General features: G+C 32.9%; 1 protein-coding gene across 2 annotated transcripts; it reads left to right on the plus strand.

Moving 5' to 3' along the window:
* LOC140445750 (uncharacterized) lies at positions 1-18,557 on the plus strand. 2 transcript variants are annotated; one of them, XM_072538069.1, is made up of 3 exons: positions 28-356; positions 430-657; positions 4,605-6,050. In XM_072538069.1, the coding sequence occupies exons 2-3, from the start codon at positions 432-434 to the stop codon at positions 5,891-5,893; spliced, it is 1,515 nt and encodes a 504-aa protein (XP_072394170.1). In that variant the 5' UTR covers positions 28-356; positions 430-431; the 3' UTR covers positions 5,894-6,050. The 2 variants fall into 2 exon arrangements, with proteins under 2 accessions (XP_072394179.1, XP_072394170.1); XM_072538078.1 differs by lacking the exon at positions 4,605-6,050 and adding an exon at positions 16,571-18,557 and having other exon boundaries at positions 1-657.
* Positions 18,558-19,713: the final 1,156 nt, after the last annotated feature.

The raw sequence follows: 19,713 nt of genomic DNA on the forward strand, positions 1-19,713 counted from the left end.
TTTTTTAAATATATACTACCCAAAATTTGATGGGTTTAGTATACACTTCCACTATTTAGAATAATTCTTTTTTTAAAGAAAGAAGTCTGCAATAGTATGATACTTGAGCTATTAATACTGAGAAGTAGGAATTGTTGTGTTGTAGGTTTCCGACAATGAATCTGTCAAAATATGCCCGAGCTAAGCGAATGAAGTATACTGCCGTCTATATACTTTGGTATCGTGCTACATGCATGCTACTCTGGTGGCATAAGTCAAGACAAGCATATAACTGTCCCCATCCCAGTCGGAGTAGGCAACCGTGGGTCCCAGTCGTCCCAGGGCCATAGCCCAAAAAAAGAAGAAGAAGTTCCCAGGTTAACTCTTCTAAATTACTTTTTTTTTATGTAAATTGCAAACATAGAACTGAAATTTGTACTTATATTCAAGTTATGGAAATAAATCAAGAAGCTAATGAGAAAACCTGTAAAATAGAAATAGATGACACGTCTGTTGCTCCTTTGGATACCTTCAAAATTGAAATTAAGGCAGAACCCAAGCCAGAAACTACATATCAGGCATTTGGATATTTAGATAATGAATTCCTTGTAAACACTGAAATAGAACAAGATGAATATAAATTTACATTATTTGAAAAAAACCAAACAACAAATAAAAGTAAGTAAATAACACTGATACAATAAGATAACTATGGGCTCATTTAGGATTTTTTCGTGTGGGTGCCCAAGCCATCATAGTTTAATGCTTAAAAGAATCATTCTTTTTTAATTGCCCTATGGTAAACGTTGTCACTTATAATTTTCTGTTAATTTTATTTCCTTTGACTAATATTTTAAAATTTCATTGTAAATTAGAGAATGAGTGCTTAAAAATTAAAAATAAAATAAATTAATAAAAATGTTAAACTTTTATTTATAAATATTGAAGTATCTTCAAACAAAATGATTATCCTGAATAATAAAACTGTCACATTCTTTTGTTGAAATGCACCATTTTTAAATTCATCTACAACTAAATCAAGATCTGAATTAGCTTAATCTGAAATCTTAGCTGAATTGTTCTATAAATGGCGTCATAAAATTTTCTAATCAGTCTTGTTTCGTTGTCAACCAAGATTTTGATTTTACAATGTTTGTACTTGTAGAAGCATCATTTGCAAGTGCAGCTTGTAACTGGAACAGTGGAGAATTTTATCATTAATTGTTTAAAATTATTAAACTATGTTCCTCCGTCATGCACTGATAGCCAATTTAACCATTTCACAGCTCATGAATTAGTAAACCTTTTTCGTTTTTAAAAGTCAAACTTCCAAATTCAGTTTTGAGGAGTTTTAATTAAATAATCTGAGACGCATTTGAAATTATTTGATATAACAAAAATTTACCTAAACCTAACATCATTAAGTTACCTACAGTGTGTATATTGTTGTTTGTTTCTTGGCTAAACCTATTGTTTAAAGATTGAATTACCTATCACAGGATTAAAAACAAATAACTTTCTTTCTATTCTATCCTTAACCAAAAACGCTATATCAGAATCAATCTTCCATGAACATTTTATTGTTTCTGAAATTTCTATACCAAGACGATCGCAAGTATTTTTTGCTTCAGAGTACTTAGGTATATACTATCAACACTTCATTCTATTCTTAACTCTTTCAAACCGCGAGCAATACTTTGAACTTCATCCACAGCCTGACACAGATCAATTTCCTGTGAGGGAAGCATTTTATTCACTATGAAGAGGAGCTGTAGAATAGGATGCATGATGTGTGCATAGAAGCTATAATAAAATTAAGACTTTATTGGAAAAAAATAACTTTTCCTCTTTTTTGCTTTTGGATCAGATGAATTTCTAATTCCTGTTTCAAGTGATTCTCTTGTTCAAGTTGTTTTCCAGTTATTCTTTTTTCATTTTCTTTGATGGTCCAGGCCCCAGGCTATGGTTGAGGATCTAACTCAATATCGGAGTAGTACTGAATAACAGGAGTTAGAATGTTTGTCATTGTGAGTAATTCGTGTGGGATATTTTTTATTTATTTAAATAAATAGGTCACTGATATTTAACTTGAATAATGAAAGAAAATGGATCTAAAAATATACTGCATTACAAAATACATTGTTGTGAAAATATCTGACTGCAAGGTGGCACCTTTGGAATGAGTAAATTAAAAATTATAAAATTATCCAATACAATATGACATTACATTCTGCATTTTCAAACTATCTTTCAAATTTTTATGACGTCCTCGTTTCCTGTATCGCCACCATCAAGCATTTTTTATAATAGCAACATAGTTGAGTGATATATCACAGGGACACTTATTTCTTCCACTGTCAGAGAATAGTTACGTGATATAATAATAAATAATTAGTTAAGTCATTGAAGGCAATTTATTCAAAGTGTATTTTTAAACAAAATTTATTTTACAACATATAAAACTGTTCAACTGAATTAAATTACCATTTCTTCATGTTAGTAATTGTCAAAAAGTCTGATAACAAGGTGTTATCTTAATTAATGGCCTGTAAGCTATTTAACATAAGAGAAAAACAGTAGTACAATAGAACCTCAATTATCCGTGCGTGGGTTATCCAGGCCACGGGTTATCCATGCTGTGATTTCCCATTCTTCAAATTGCATTTTTGAGGTTTTATCTAAATAGCTTCATCGTAAATCACTCAATGGAAACTCTATACTTCGTGAAGGAGACGCGCAATGCAATATCGACATCGCCAGTGCCCGAGGAATCCCTGGAAGTCATTCGTTTTTCATCTGATGCTGCCTGTTACTCCGAATATGTGTGATTAGTTGCGCGCTAATGAAGAGTAGCTACTCTGCTATATTCTTAACACATGTCTTTGTTTTTAAACTGGCAACAGCTAGTATTAAACGCAAGAGAAATGTTTTAATGATTGAACAAACATTAAAGAATTTAAAAAGGAGTGAAAAGGGTATAAGTGTCCCATTAATATCATGAATCTATGAAGTTGGCAAACAAAAAATAAGCGATATCAATAAAAACAAACTGAAACAACAAAATGTCATATCTGAGTCTGACTCTTTTAAACACATATCTCATGGAAATCTCTAAAAGGAACGACTTCTCAAAAACTCGATGAAGTTATTGCCAAAAAATGGTTTCTGCAGAAAATATCAGAGGACATATAAATTTCTGGGCCAATATGTGCTTAACAAGCGGAGATTTTTCACGAACATTTGAAAATCAATGAACATCGATACAAAAAAGTCACGGGATTCGTGAACTTATTATTTAGGGAGAAAAGTGCAGTGCCGACGGAGAAGCAATGGTAGAATTTTGCTATGAACTGGAGACTATAATTACAGAAAATAATCTACAACTTTCTCAAATTTAAACGCTGACGAGGTAATAATACTAACAATATCTACAAAATCCTTAGTGCAAGTAATGAGATGTGTGCACCAGGGTATAAAACAAGTAAAGGCCGGAAAACAGTGTAGTGTTGCGTTATGCCAATGCCTCTGGCAGCCATAGACTGAAGCTGACTGTGATTGGAAAATTAAAAAATCTTCGCACTTTTAAAAACATGAAACCGTAGAATCTTTCAATTTACTATGATAATCAGCAAGCTGCCTGGATATCTTGTGACATATTCCAAGATTGGTTCCATAAAAAGTTCATTCCCGAAGTAAAGTCTTATTCGAAAAAGGAAAAATCGCCATAATAGGCGCTTCTTCTTCTGGGTAATGTTGGTGCTCATCCCAATGAGGCAGCTTTAAGATCTAATGATAGAAATTTTTTTGTTATTTTTTCCAGCCCATTTTACACCAATGGATCAATGGGTGTTATTAAGACAATGAATCGCCTCTATAAAAGAGAATTTATTAATGAACTTGTTGGATGAAGTTCATTTGATGCAGTTTTGGGTATTGTTCACCATTAAATAGCGTTTACAGTGGAAATGCATGGAATTGAACTTACAGAAGATTTTTAATAGTTTTTTTACAAAATAATGACGTTATATGAAGATGAAAGCATCATGAAATATGATGATAAAGAAACTACTATATCTGAACTAACTGCATTAGTGTGCAATTAATGTGCAAGTTTTGAAGAAATTGATAAAACCGAAATTGAGACATGGACAAAATGTGTCAAACATGATCCAGGTTATCAGCTCCATATGATATTTTCGAGCTTATTTTGAATCACCCGGCAAGTCACAACTTGATTAATTCGAAAATGAGAGTCAAGACAAAGAAAATGATAGCACCGTATCAATCAAAAGAGTAAATAACCAAATTTTCATTTTTCTTATTTAGTGTAAAAGTTTATTATGTAGAAATCTTTTTTTGTTCTGTTATAAGTTATGATTTTTTTTGGGCTTTCTTTTTATGGTGGTTACATAAAATATGTATGTATGTACATATGTATCAATAAGATCTAATGGTGAAATAAAATTTTAGACTTGCGCAAAATACATCAGAAGATTAAAAAAAAATAAAGAGTTTTAATACAGACCAAAGTGATTGATGAATTTGAGATATAACTTTATTATATTCTTTTATTACTGCAATTATGTTTTCGTTTAGTAAAACGTTTATACTTGGTTTTATTTTAGGTTGTGTTCAGGAGGAGAATAGAATCAAAATTATGGGTTATGAGTTATTTTCATCTCAACACGCTGAAAGAAAAATATTAAATAAAAATATGAAAGTTGGGGAAGGACAAAGATCGTACAAATGTGAATGTTGTTTTAAGCAGTTTTCCCGAACAGATAGTTTGAAAAAACATTTGAGAACACACTCTGTGGAAAAACCTTACCAGTGTGAAATTTGTTTTCAACAATTTTCTCGAAAATATTTTTTAACTGACCACATGAAAGTTCACACTGGAGAAAATCCTTACAGGTGTGAAATTTGTCTTAAACAGTTCACTCATAAAGGTTCTTTGCACGAACATATGAAAGTTCACGCTGGAGAAAAAATTTACAAGTGCAAAATTTGTTTAAAGCAGTTTACTACTAAAAGTCATTTGACAAGACATTTGAGAACGCACACTGGAGAAAACCTTCACAGGTGTGAAATTTGTTTTAAACAGTTTAGTCAAGCAATTAATTTAAAAACACATTTGAGAGTTCACACTGGAGAAAAGCCTTACAAGTGTGAAATTTGTTTAAAGCAGTTCACTCAAAAAGGTTCTTTGTGCGAACATATGAAAGCTCACACTGGGGAAAAACCTTACAAGTGTGAAATTTGTTTCAAGCAGTTCACTAAAAAGGGTTCTTTGTGTGAACATATGAAAGTTCACACTGGAGAAAAACCTTACAAGTGTGAAATTTGTTTCGAGCAGTTTACTAGAACATTTGCGTTAAAAGTACATTTGAATTCACATACTGGAGAAAAACCTTATAAGTGTGAAATTTGTTTTAAACAGTTTAGTGCAGCAAGTAGTTTAAAAACACATTTCAGAGTACACACTGGAGAAAAACCTTATAACTGTGAAGTTTGTTTCGAGCAGTTTACTCGGACAGATGCTTTGAAAGTACATTTGAGATCACATACTGGAGAAAAAATAAAGTGTGAAATTTGTTTTAAACAGTTTAAAGAAGCAAGTAATTTAAAAGTACATTTGAGAGTACACACTGGAGAAAAACCTTACAAGTGTGAAATTTGTTTCAAGCAGTTCACTCAAAGAGGTTCTTTGTTTGCCCATATGAAAGTTCACAGCGGAGAAAAACCGTACGAGTGCCATATTTGTTTAAAGCAGTTTACTACAATGAGTCACTTAAAAAGACACTTGAAAGTTCACACTAGAGAACAACCTTACAAGTGTGGAATTTGTTTTAAGCAGTTCGCTTATAAAGATTCTTTAAGTAAACATGAAAGCGCACACTGGAAAATAACTTAACAAGTGTAAAACTTGTTTAAAGCAGCTCTTCCAACTATTCACTGTGATGGCTATTTCAAGTCATATTTAATATAATTCTTTTTTGTCGCATACAGTAGTCGAACTGATAATTGTAAAAATATTTACATTGTATTTTAATAAAATTATTTTAAAATGACCAGTGTCTGGAATAAAAATTTAAACAAGATGATTCAATATTGTTATTATTTGTGATGTCTTAAATTTTGACCGTTCGAAAATCATTACGAATCGAATTCTAGTATCGATCTTGTATTGTTCTGTTTGTTTTATTACATCGTTTATTGACAGATATTCTTTTAACACGTTGAGTACGGCGTGACGCTAACAATGTGTCACATCACAGACAATTAGCCGGTGAGACAAAAAGAGTGGTCATGGGCATACAAGCATATTTAGACGGTGTGTTCCATTCTCGAGTTACACAGTAATGCTTTTTCTTAGGGATTCATAGAGTAACCGTCTGAGGAGACTTATGAAGCCCGGCCATGAAAATTTTGTTGCGCTTAGTAGATTCAGTGATGAGGTAGAGGGCCAAAAAAATAATTTTAAATTTGTAGACAAATTTTATTGTGTACAAAATGAAAAAAATATAAATGATATAAGTTTTGAATAACATAATAAAAAAATAAAGTTTTCGTATTTATTTATTTACTTGATGGGTATCAAAAAACATGGCATGCAATTGTTTTTTGGCATGACATACATCGCCACTTAGTTCTAGTTGTTTGACTCTGTGCTACATGCCTGAAAGTGCTAAACTATTCTTGATTTTAGAGTAACACTCTACACAACGACCTCTAGTAGCTTATGTTGATTTTCGTATTGGTGTTCTGTTGGATGATCATTGCCTTTTTTTAAACCTAGGAGAGCTATAGCAGGATTTTCTCGAAATTCGCTTATCTGCATTTTCCCTTTGTAATTTCTTTATATAATATATAAGCGTTTACCAAGCATGTTTCAAAAATTAGTTCTATTGCTAACTTTCTATACCATTTGGTTCCATAAGCTATTGATTTGTTGTAGTCAAAAAGTACTTTTGGTTTTTCAATATCTCACCCTCGTTGAATAACACCGACAACTTCATCTGATTGTTTTTGTAACAACGACTTTTGAATTTAATTTTCTGTTAGATCGCATAGTCCCCACTAAATCGGTTTGTCTTTCTAATAGAGAAGTTGCCAGAGAAACGCTCGTATAGTAATTATCAGTATAGAGAGTTCTTCCTTTATCAGGAAGATTTTCCATCAAATTTAAAACAACGTTTGCTGAAGCGTTGCTACCAGAATTAGCGTTTTTTCCGCAATATACTCTCAAATTATACGTATACCCACCAGTAGTACATAATTTGTACAGCTTTATACCAAACTTGACCTTTTTATTTTTTATATACTGTCTAAATTTTAGACAATCTCTGAAGGAACTAGGGTTTCGTCGATACATATATTAGATTTTCTACTATCAAGATTTCGTTAGTATTATGGTTGTTTTTACAAATTTTCACAAACTTCGTCTTTTTGATATTGAGCGAGAGTCCGTACTCCCTACTACACATTACTATTTTACTTATGAATCTTTCCAGGTCTTGTAAACTATCGGCTATTATTACTGTATCATCTGCATATCTGATGTTGTTAACTAAGACTCCATTTACTCTTATGCCGACTGTCTTCCAGAGTTCTCGAATTACCTCTTCAGAATAAGCGTTAAATAATAGAGGTGATAGTATGCTGCCTTGCCTGTCTCCTCTCTTTATTTCCATTTCTTCAGATATCTCTTTTTCAATTCGTACTATTGCTCGCTCATTGTAATAAAGGTTTGTTATTAGCCTTAAATCTCTTTCATCTAGGTTTTTAGTTTTAGTTTTTAGAATTCCCATGAGTCGACCATGTTTTTCTTTATCTATAAAAAAGACGTAAAGAAGACGGTTAACATCCAAACATCTCTGCGTCAGCACGTTGAAGGAGAATAGTGCCTTTCTGGTACCCATACCATTGCGGAACCCATATTGTATGTATCCAGCTAGAGTGAATTCTGGCGTGGATAATTTTCAACAGAATTTTTAAGGTATGTGACATTAAGCTTATAGTTCGATAGTCACTGCACTCTTTGGCATTCACTTTCTTTGGCAAACACACAAATGCTGATGTCAACATTTTTTTAGGAATGACTCCCGTAGTATAGATAGCGTTGAACAGTTTTACTATTATGTCCAGGTTTTTCTCGTTGACCAACTTTAATAGCTCGCTTTTTTACTTTATTAGAATATAAAATGTTAGTACTCCAATATGACTTTATGCGAGGGAGTTTTATTAGTCCCATCCACAAAATTACTCCGTATTTCTTCAGCATTTGTTGGCTCCCAAGTTTTTGTATGACCTTTCGGTTTATTTTTGTTTCTCAAAGTTTATTCAGCATAAAGGTTTGTTTGGTTCACCATGTACTCGATAATGTCATAGGTGATGAATAACATAAAGAAATCAATGGGCTGTTGTTCATACATACCGTAACATTCAGTTTTGATCCCAGAGTTCACTTCAAAAAAATTAAACGTTTTCAGAGAACTGCCGTCAACAGATTTCCAAATTATGTTATGATTTTGAATTTCGTCTTCCTCGTCTATTTCAGAAGAATATTGGGAAATTATGTCTTCAATTACAGCTAAACAGATTTAACTGCAACAGTGATAATTTGACACGATAGACGTTGGTTGATGCGGTGTTGCCTAATCGAATATTATTTTAGAGGTATTGAACTGTAATATTAATACTCCATAATTACTATAATGAGTTTATAATTATACCTATTTATTATCAGAGCACTAATATCAAGGTTAAAATGTTTGAGGTAATTGATAAAATATTTTATTTTCTGAAGTTATAATATGACTAACATAATCATTAAAATGAACTGAATGAATGGAAGTCTATTAAATTAGAAAGCTAAATTTGTTTCATACTGAGAATTGCGATATTTAGTTAAAATAAATTGTTTCCAACGGTTGTGGAAATAAGCTTATAAAAATAGATTTACCTGTTTTTATTTTCAAATATTATCAAGATCGCTCTTTTCGCTGTCGGAATTTAATTGTAAATTGTCGCTATCTGAATCTTCGCCTGGATTAATAACAATACGATCCACGACTACATCAATTAGTGGCTCCTTTGATATCAATTCACTTTTAGTTGCGATGACTTTGTCTGTTATTTTTTTCCACTTCTCCACAGGAAAGGTTTGAAAAAAATCGTCCGACAGCTGGCTCCCACATATGATTTCAAAGCTGGCCAAACCATTTCAATAGGATTCAAATCTGGATGGTATGGTGGGAGTCTAAATGCATCATGTCCTTGTGCTCGTATAATTCTATCGATTGCATATTTTACATAACGAGGTTTCTGTAATTTTATTATGTTATGGAGATCAGGCTTTAACATAGAGGCAGTGTCATATATTTAGCTTTAAGTACAATTCTATTAGTTTATGTTTTATGTTAGATGTCATATTAGTTTTATGTTGCAATAGTCTTAAATAAAAGAGTTAACGGAAAATAAAATCACATTTGTTTTGAAATTTGAAAGATGTTCTTCCAACCATTTTTTAAAATTTGCATAGTTCATGTCATCATGATAGTCTCCAGATTTTGACGTCAACTTCCATCTTAAATAAGAACCAGGAATGAAACCTTGTTCATTTCATGCCCCAACAATAATTAAACGTTGCCCTTTTGACACTGTTTTTTTTTAAGTCCATTATTACTGGTATTACACCAATTGTTTTTTGCAATATGGCTCGTTAGTAAATAAGTTTCGTCAGTAAACACTATAAATTTATATGCATCTCTTGCTTCCTTGATTTTCCTCAGATATTTGTAGCCTTAAATGTCTAATTTCGCGTTTCTCTATTAACATTTTTCTGTCGACTGTTTTTTTTCCAGCGAAACCCAAGTTTGTCGAATTCCATCCTCATACTTTCTCTACTTCTTGCATAATTGAATTCATTTAAAGTGGTTTACAACCTTAGCAATTGGTCAATCTGATTAATAATGCCTTTCTAATTAGATTAACCGGTTATTATTAATACTATCCTAACAGCTCTGGTAAATGTAATAAAAACGCATTTTGGGCTTCGCTACGGTTTATTTATGAAACTAGGTAATAAAGTTAAACACTTAAACAGAACTTATTAATCAAAAAGCCTAACTAGACATGTAATAAGTAAAAACAGACAAACACGTATGATCTTTATATTTGCATTCCAAAATACATTTTCCAATGACTAAGTGTTTCATTCGAAAATGTTGTTAACCTGCAGTTTGTTTTATGTAGTTCAACCTTAACTTCTAGAGAATTTAAGTTATTTATTGATATTACATTTGCCATTGCCCCTGTATCCAATCTACAGCTTAATTTATGCTTGTTAACTTTAAAATTTATCATGAAATCATTGTCAAAACTATCATTTTTAGTATTTACCATACCTATAAACAATTCATCTGATTCTGAATCATCTACATTTACATATTTCCACTAGGAAACTAAGTTCCTGTAGCTGGCTGAAGACCATGTATCACAAAAAAATTTTTCTTTCAAAATTTTTAGTAGGGGAGGATGGGGCATCATGGACCATGGGGGTAATGTAAACCACATCGGTTATTTTGTTTAAAATTGGCAACACTGCATCTAGTAACTACTACAAATATGCGTAGACATCTTATCTACTTTTAGTATGAGTGTGAACGCACGGGGAGTACGTTCAGACGTGTTATAATTAAAAACACGTGTTTCGTCGCTGCTGATCTAAGGAATTTACTACTTTTGACTAAAGATTTCTCGGTAAGTAGACATGATTATTTTAACTTTTTGATACTGTGGTGTTGCTTGTAAAATGTGCTTTTAATAATTAAGATTTGCTTTTGATACGTTGTGAACTGGTACGTTAATTTCCATATTTTGAATGTGTACTACGCATGGGGCAACGTGGACTAGGAGTGGTTCACATTGCCCCATTATATTTTCTTGACACTTTTTTAATTATATGCTTCTTTTGCAGTTAGAAATGATACGAAATCATGTGAGGAAAACTGAGCAACAATCCTGGTCTCTTGTTGCCTTGAAGAATGCTATCCGGACAGTTAAAGCTGGGGAAATGGGCTATTTAAAAGCTAGTAAAGTTTATGGTATCCCGAAAGCAACGTTAATTCGCAGATGCAAAGAAAAAGTAACAAGAATTTCTCCTGACGAAAAGGGTCTAGGTTTCTACAAAACGGTTATTACCAAGGAACAGGAAGAAGAATTGTATAATTATATCTTAGATATGGAGAAGCGTTTATACGGAATTACTTTGCTTGATCTTCGTCACCTAGCTTTCCAGTTAGCCGAAAAAAATAACATAGACCATCCATATAATAAAACAAACAAACTTGCAGGTTTAGATTGGGCGTACGGATTTCGAAAACGGCACCCAGGGCTTTCATTACGTAAACCCGAATCAACATCTGCTGCAAGAGCTGAAGCTTTTAATCGTTACAATGTAAAACAATTTTTTGATCTGTATAAAGCTACTTTGGATTCTAAACATGTCAATCCAACGCGTGTTTTTAACTGTGACGAAACAGGTCTAGGTACAGTCCCCAAATGTAATAGTAAAATCTTGGCGCATAAAGGACGGAAACAAGTTGGACGGCTTACTTCTGCTGATAGAAGTGGAATAACAACAGCCGTTATTTGCATGTCATCATCAGGAATCTTCATACCGCCGATGTTAATCTTTGCAAGAAAGAGAATGAAAGTTGAACTCCAAGCTGGTGCACCTCCAGGTTCAATATTCGCCTGTAGCGATAGTGGCTGGATAAATAGTGAACTCTTTTTAATATGGTTTCAACATTTTCTTCAACAAACGAAACCAAGTGAAGACGATCCGATCTTATTGATTTTGGATGGACACAGCAGCCATACAAAAAACATAGAAGTAATTAATTTGGCTAGGGAAAAACATGTACATATCATTTGTTTGCCTCCACATTCCACCCATCGAATGCAGCCAACCGATGTTGGTGTCATGGCTCCTTTAGCACGATATTATGATATGGCATTAGAAAAGTTTCTTAATAACAACCCAGGCAGAGTGGTAACAGCTTTCCAAATCTCTAAAATTTTTGGTGAGGCTTTCTTACAAGCTACAACACCTTTGACTGCTATTCACGCTTTTAAAAAATGTGGGATAGTACCTTATGATCCCAATATATTTACAGACCTCGATTTTGCACCATCTGCTACGACTGAAAGAGATTTGGAGAATAATAGTCTACCAGTGTCAAGTCAAGATGAGGCAATTCCTTCAACTTCAACTGCAGAGCCTCACTTAAGTCAAGATGAGGTAATTGCTTCAACCTCAGTTGCAAAGCTTCATACTGGTAACGATTTTCAATTGACAATTTCCCCTGCACACAATAGAGCAACAACTTCATTTGGAGCAAACAGCCCTAAAGACATTCGTCCTCTGCCAAAGAGAAGTAAATTAATGGAACCAAAGAGGAAATCCAAAAAAGGTAAAACGGCTGTACTGACATCTAGTCCGTATAAGCTAGAATTAGAACTTGAAATAAACACGAAGGAGGCAATAGAAACAATGAAAAAGGAAAAAGCTAAGAAAAAAATAAATGATGATAAGCACGAAGATAGTGAAAGAAGTAACAAAAAAATAAAAGTTTGTCCTTCCAAAGATGGTAAGGGAAAGAAAAAAAATAAATGTAACCATCAAGTACAAGATGATGGCAATGGTGAAGATGCTGAATGTTTTTACTGTAACGAGTGGTTCTCCTCATCAGCCAATGAAGAAGGATGGGTACGTTGCTCGGCCTGTCTGAAATGGGCTCATGAAGCATGTGCGGGAATAGATCCAGAAGATGATGAAGAATTTCAGTGTCAATTTTGTATTTCTGAATAAATATAACATGTGTCTATTTTTACTAATGTTCTGTTACCGGTTTTCTAAGTATTTTTAATAAAAAATTCTTTTTACTTGATTTTATTTACCAAACATAGCCATTAGATAATGAAATAGTGTGACTTTCCCCAGTAGTTCACATTGCCCCACCCTATGGGGCAATGTGAACTTTTGACATATAGTCAGTTGTCATTTTTTTGTTGAAAATACGTTAAATAAATTATGTTTCAATTGCAACTAAATGACAGTTAAATGTTTAATGAACGTCCCTAATTAATTAAACAAAACAAAATCATTTCTGGTTTAACAGTATGTGCATATCTTCCTTAGATGGTTCACAATGCCCCATCCTCCCCTAAAAGGTATAAATAAAATACCCAAACGGGTTATATCACAAATACAGAACGTTTTCGGAATGTAAATTCCATCATCAGTGCAACAAAGTGCACATGCTATGAGCCACTAAAATATATGGGTGAAAACCCTTTAAATGTTATAATTTACAAATATGTTACATTATATACTACTAAAAATTAGGATGCTTAAGTTACCGTTGGAATTGGTAACATGGCAACGCATGGCTCTACATAGGTTACATGGTCCTGAGACAAAGTGTCTTCGAGGACCTGTTGATAACAACTGACAACTAACAACAACCAGTTGTTACCAACAGGTCCTATGCCTAAAATACGATTTTCATTAACAAAGGAGATATCTTCTTCATCACTTCTTCTTCTTTCAGTACCCTGTCCGATTATCGAACGTTGGCGATCATATTGGCAATAATAACTTTGTTTACTGCGGCTCTAAATAAATTAGCGGTTGTCTCTTGATACCATTCTCGGAGATTTCGGTGCCAGGATGTTCTTCGTCAGCCTGGGCCTCTTCTTCCGGTGGTCTTACCCTGTATTATGAGGTGTAGAAGGTTATACCTCTCTGGATGTCTCATTACATGACCGAAATATTGTAACTTTCGAATTTTTATCGTTTTTGTTATTTCTGTGCTCTTTTTCATTCGATGTAAAACTATTTCATTTCTTTTCGATTAACCCAACTTATCCGCAATACTCGTCGATAAATCCACATCTCAAAGGCCTCTAATTTTTTCTTTATTGTCTCTGTAAGGGTCCAGCTTTTCATACAGCAATGTGGAAAATATGTAGCAGCGTATTAATCTGATTTTAAGGTTTAACGTAATATCTCTATTAATTAGAATTTTCTTTAATTTATAGAAGGCGGCTCTAGCTTTTTTAATGTGTATTCTTATTTCTTTGTTTGTATCACAGTTATCGTTAACGTTTGTATCCAAGTAGGTAATATTGTGGACTCTTTCTAACTCTATTCCATATGCTCTGATGTTCGTTATTTGTAACTCCGTTTTGCTGACAACCATAAGTTTTGTCTTAGAACTATTAAGTTTTAGCCCATATTCATCACATACTTCGGTTACCATGTTTATAAGTCATTACAGGTCTTCTTCATTGGAGGCAATAAGTACCGTGTCGTCTGCATATCTGAGATTGTTGACATTAATTCCGTTGATTTTAATGCCTGTATCTTCAACTAAGGCTTCTTTGAAAATAAATTCGGAGTAGATATTAAAAAGTAGAGGCGATAGAATACATCCTTGCCGCATTCCACATCGTATTTCCACTGCTTCCGTCTTGTTGTGTCCAGCTCGTATGTTTGCACATTGATGCCAATACAAATTTTTGATAATACGGAGGTCTCGGTCATTAATTCCCACCTGTTGCAAGACATCTATAAGTTTGTCATGGTTAACTCGGTCAAAGGCCTTTTCGAAGTCGATAAAACACATATATACTGATTGTGATGTCCCTACATCTTTGAACCATGACCGGCAAACTGAAGAGTGCTTCTCTGGTTTCGAGGTTGTTTCTGAAACCAAATTGTGTTTCACTTAGTTGCACTTCTATTTTGTTGTAAATTCTCGAGTGCAGTATTCTTAGGAAAATTTTCGGTACATGACTCATCAGACTGATAGTGCGATGATCGCCACACTGTTTGGCTTTTTTTTTCGGTATCATTACAAATGTTGACAGTAGCCAGTCTGTTGGTATATGTCCTGTTTCATATATTTTATTAAAAAGGCTTAGAAGAGAATGTTTGCCCTTATCGTCGAGCAGTTTGATTATTTCGCTTGGAATTTCATCTGGACCGGTTGCTTTCCTATTCTTTGATAGCTTTATAGCTCTTTCCATTTCATCGAGTGTTATGTTTGGACCAGTCGATATGTTTCTGATTTGAATTTCTGTTCTATCGTCATCAAACAGCTCCTTAATATATTCTGTCCACCTCTCTAATCTGTCTTGTTCATTGACTATAATATTTTCTTGTTTATCAAGTAGACTACTTGCAGTTGATCTATATGTTCCAGTTATTTCTTTCACCTTTTTGTACATATTAAACGTGTCATTCTTTTTCTGCAGTTCTTTTATTTCAAGACATTTGTTGCTGTACCATTTTTCCTTTTCATCCCGGATTTTCCTTCTGATTTCTTTATGAATTTTATTGTATTCTTCAGTGTTTTTATTTTTCTGTTTTTACCTGTTTTCCATTAGTCCCAATATTTCATCAGTTATCCATTGTTGTTTGCGATTATTAATAGTTTTATACTTTTTAGTTGTTTCTTGAATAATGCTTTTTGACATAATTCCAATGGTCTTCGACTTTACGTGTTTCTTTCGATTTTTCGAACTTCTTTTTTATCTCTTGTGTAATTTCATGACTATTATTTTGAATACAGTCAGTGTTTATTCGGTTAGTCGGTTGTTGGCGTTTTACTATTTTAAGTTTGAGTTTTATGTCACTAATTAATAAGTTATGATCTGAGGGGACATCGGCTGCAGATAGTGTTTTAGTTATTTTGATTGAATTTCGGTACCTCTCGTTAATTGTTATATAATCTTTCTTTCTCATCACAAATATCTTTTTCATCGCAAATAAAAATATTATTTTTAGCACTAATAGATTTCATAGACATTATTTGTACATCATTATTGTCCATAAGGCCTTGAATAATAAGAACATATCCTGTGATTTTCCATCCCTCTTATGCCTCAAAGTACTACGAGGAACTCCATGATTTTTTGCTGCAGTAGCTGCTGAGATTCCCTTTTTCACATACTCTAGAGCTTTGGCCGATTGCTCTTTCGAATAATTCTATTTAGGTACCATTTTTGGAACGAACAAAATACTTAGAATACCAAATATTAATGTAACCTGTGATTGCCACTTTAGGACCAGTGATTGCCACCACTGGCAATAACTGGTAAAAGTAAAGTTTTTGTAATCAAAAAGTAGTGGCTACACCGTAATTTTAAATAGTAAATTTACACATTGTAATGAATTAAAAATAACCCAAACTAATAATAGTCCAGTCTTCAGAGAGTTGACCCCTAAAAATCTTACGAACAAGCTGAATTTTGCAGGTAATATTAATTTTGGAACCCCAAAAAAGATGCAAAAAAGTTTACCACTTTTACCCCCGGGCTTCCCCCTAAAACCGGCCTCATAGGGGGGTAAAAACGTGAAAAAATCGATTTACCAAGAATCTGTACTGGTTTCTAAAACATATTTATATAAATTCACTACTTCTGCTGTCTTAAATTGTATTATGCCCTAATTTGATTATTGCATTCATTTTCACTTATACTCAAATAGGTATGTATATTATAGTTGGTTTGTTTTTAGGTTATCTTCAAGATGAACACAAAATGGAAATTATGGAGACACTAATTGAAGATTCATCTAACGAAGGAAATTATACAAGTCAACATTCCAAAAGAAAAACATTAAATAAAAATATGAAAGTTGTGACTGGCGAAAAACCTTATGAGTGTAAAATTTGTTTTAAGCAATTTAGTCGAGCAGGTCATTTGAAAACACATTTGAGAGTGCACACTGGAGAGAAATCTTACAAGTGTAAAATTTGTTTTAAGCAGTTTACTACAGCAGGTAATTTGAAAGTACATTTGAGAGTGCACACTGGAGAAAAATCTTACAAGTGTGAAATTTGTTTTAAGCAGTTTACCACAGCAGGTAATTTGAAAAGACATTTGAGAGTGCACACTGGAGAAAAATCTTACAAGTGTGAAATTTGTTTTAAGCAGTTTAGTCAAGCAGGTCATTTGACAAATCATTTAAGAGTGCACACTGGAAAAAAATCTTACAGGTGTGAAATTTGTTTTAAGCAGTTTACTCTAGCAGGTAATTTGAAAATACATTTGAGAGTGCACACTGGAGAAAAACCTTACAAGTGTGAAATTTGTTTTAAGCAGTTTACTACAGCAGGAAATTTGAAAATACATTTGAGAGTGCACACTGGAGAAAAATCTTACGAGTGTGAAATTTGTTTTAAGCAGTTTACTACTTCGGGTAATTTTAAAATACATTTGAGAATGCATACTGGAGAAAAATCTTACAAGTGTGAAATTTGTTTTAAGCAGTTTACTACAGGAAGTAATTTGAAAATACATTTGAGGGTGCACACAGGAGAAAAATCTTACAAGTGTGAAATTTGTTTTAAGCAGTTTAGTCAAGCAGGTCATTTGACAAATCATTTAAGAGTGCACACTGGAAAAAAATCTTACAGGTGTGAAATTTGTTTTAAGCAGTTTACTCTAGCAGGTAATTTGAAAATACATTTGAGAGTGCACACTGGAGAAAAATCTTACAAGTGTGAAATTTGTTTTAAGCAGTTTACTACAGCAGGTAATTTAAAAATACATTTGAAAGTGCACAGTTAAAAAAAACAAATGTGACATTTGTTTTAAGCAGTTTTCTTTCTAGGTATTTAATATGAAACTTTAAATGAAATTACACACTGAAGAAATTTCTTTTAAATAATTTGACTCAGTCTATGATTTGAAACAACATACAAGGACGCAAACCTTAAATTCTTTTTGCTAATTTCTTCATTCTTGTAGTTCCCAATTTATTTCATTCATACGTTTTGCATATTTGGCTATTACTAATAATCTATCTAACTGATCCTCACTTCTTAATTTTATTGGTGTTCTAGGTGTGTTTAATTTGAAAAGATTCCACTTCGACTTCATCTCCATTTCTTTTTCTCTTACTACGGGTATCAGTGGTTGCGTCACTGTACATTTTACTTTCTGGCTCTATCGCCAATAGCTATTATTCTACACCGTGACAGCACCGAAAAAAGTCAAGTTAATTGAATTTATGTATTTCAATATTGTTACTTCGTATTTATTTCTTTTTGACAAAAATTTTTTTGAGACGGAAATGGAGTACTCTATACAGAAACATATTATTAAATGACAAAATAATTTATTTGCGCTGCTGTATAAATGAAACTTTAGGTTCAGAACAAAAAGTCAAATGTAGAATAAAACTGGCCAGAAACCCATTTATAAAAGTGAGACAGTTTTTCATCACCCGAAATTTGATCTAATTAAGTCATCGCTAACCTACATTTGAGACGGCACCTAAAGAAGAAATTTGGAGGTTGGTGTAGTATTATATAAATCAATATTTACTTTCTGAGTGTTTTCGACAGATAGGGTTCAGAACTTTCAATCTCCGAAGTGGAGTCAGGTAGGCAATAGTCCGAAAGCTATTTTGTAATATCTATGTAATATTATATAATGTCATGTAATGATAGATATGTGTATAAACTATTGTAAATTGATTTAGTGGAAAATAAATAATAGGTTTTCGAATTTTAATTATATACAATCCGGAAACCCTCCGGACAAACGAAGACCACAGATTTCTCAAATAACATCCAGGAAAGGTAGTGTGTTATTATATTCCTTTTCCATGGTAAATGTTATTGTCTCTTCTTTATCGTTTATATCATTTAGGAATGTGTCCAACAACTCTGATCCACGAGACCCTATTGAGAATTCATTATTTACATATCTCCACAATACTGTGGGTTTTAAATTTTAGAAATAATGTTTGTTTAGAACTAATGTTTGTTTCAAAATCTTCCATAAATAAATCGGCTAATAATATTTTAATCTCTAAAAACGATACTGGATACGAAACTCAGGTGTATAGAAAACGCAACACACACCAACAGATATTTAAATTTCAAATCAAATCACAATATTAATATTAAAAAGGGAATCATTAAATCCTTATACGATAGAGCCAAAATTACTTGTTCTGACGAAAATTCGTTCTTGGAGGAAAAACATTTTTGTTAACATCTGTTTTATTAAAAATGATTATCCTTTATCGTTTATAAATAAGGAATTTTCAACAATCGATCGAATAGAACAAAACAATTTAGAACGAGATCCTACAGCTTGTACAAGGAATAATACGAGGATAATAACGATACCATACATAAAAGGATTATCGGAAAAGCTTAAAAGGATAGGAAATAAATTCAACATTCAAAACAACAAACACCTTGAGATCTATTTTGTCCAAAACCAAACCTAACAAGGAACAAGAAAGGACAAAGAATTTGCATTTATAAAATAGCTTGTGCTGATACGAAGATCTCGAAAGAGCATATGATAACTGTGCCAAAAACGATATTAAAATAATCATTGGAGACATGAACGCCCAGATAGGAAAAGAGATATGCTACCAAGATTATATTGGTAAACACAGCCTTCACGACGTTACTAATGACAATGGTTTAAGGCTTATTAGTATGGCAGCTTCCAAAGATTTAATTGTGGGAAGTACATGTTTTAATCATAAGAATATCCATAAAGCAACTTGGATATCACCAAATGGACGCACCACAAATCAAATTGACCATGTTATAATTGACAGAAGGCACTTTACAAACCTAATGGACGTAAGAAGTTACAGAGGCGCAAATATTGACTCAGACCATTTTATGG

Source organism: Diabrotica undecimpunctata, chromosome 1, assembly GCF_040954645.1.
Source record: "Diabrotica undecimpunctata isolate CICGRU chromosome 1, icDiaUnde3, whole genome shotgun sequence".
NCBI classification, from domain to species: Eukaryota; Metazoa; Arthropoda; class Insecta; order Coleoptera; family Chrysomelidae; genus Diabrotica; species Diabrotica undecimpunctata.

Coding starts and splice junctions, on each gene's coding strand:
- LOC140445750 (XM_072538069.1), top strand. CDS start 432: ATGGAAATAAATCAAGAAGCTAATGAGAAAACCTGTAAAATAGAAATA. Junction 658..4,604: donor AAACCAAACAACAAATAAAA/GTAAGTAAATAA, acceptor GTTTTATTTTAG/GTTGTGTTCAGGAGGAGAAT.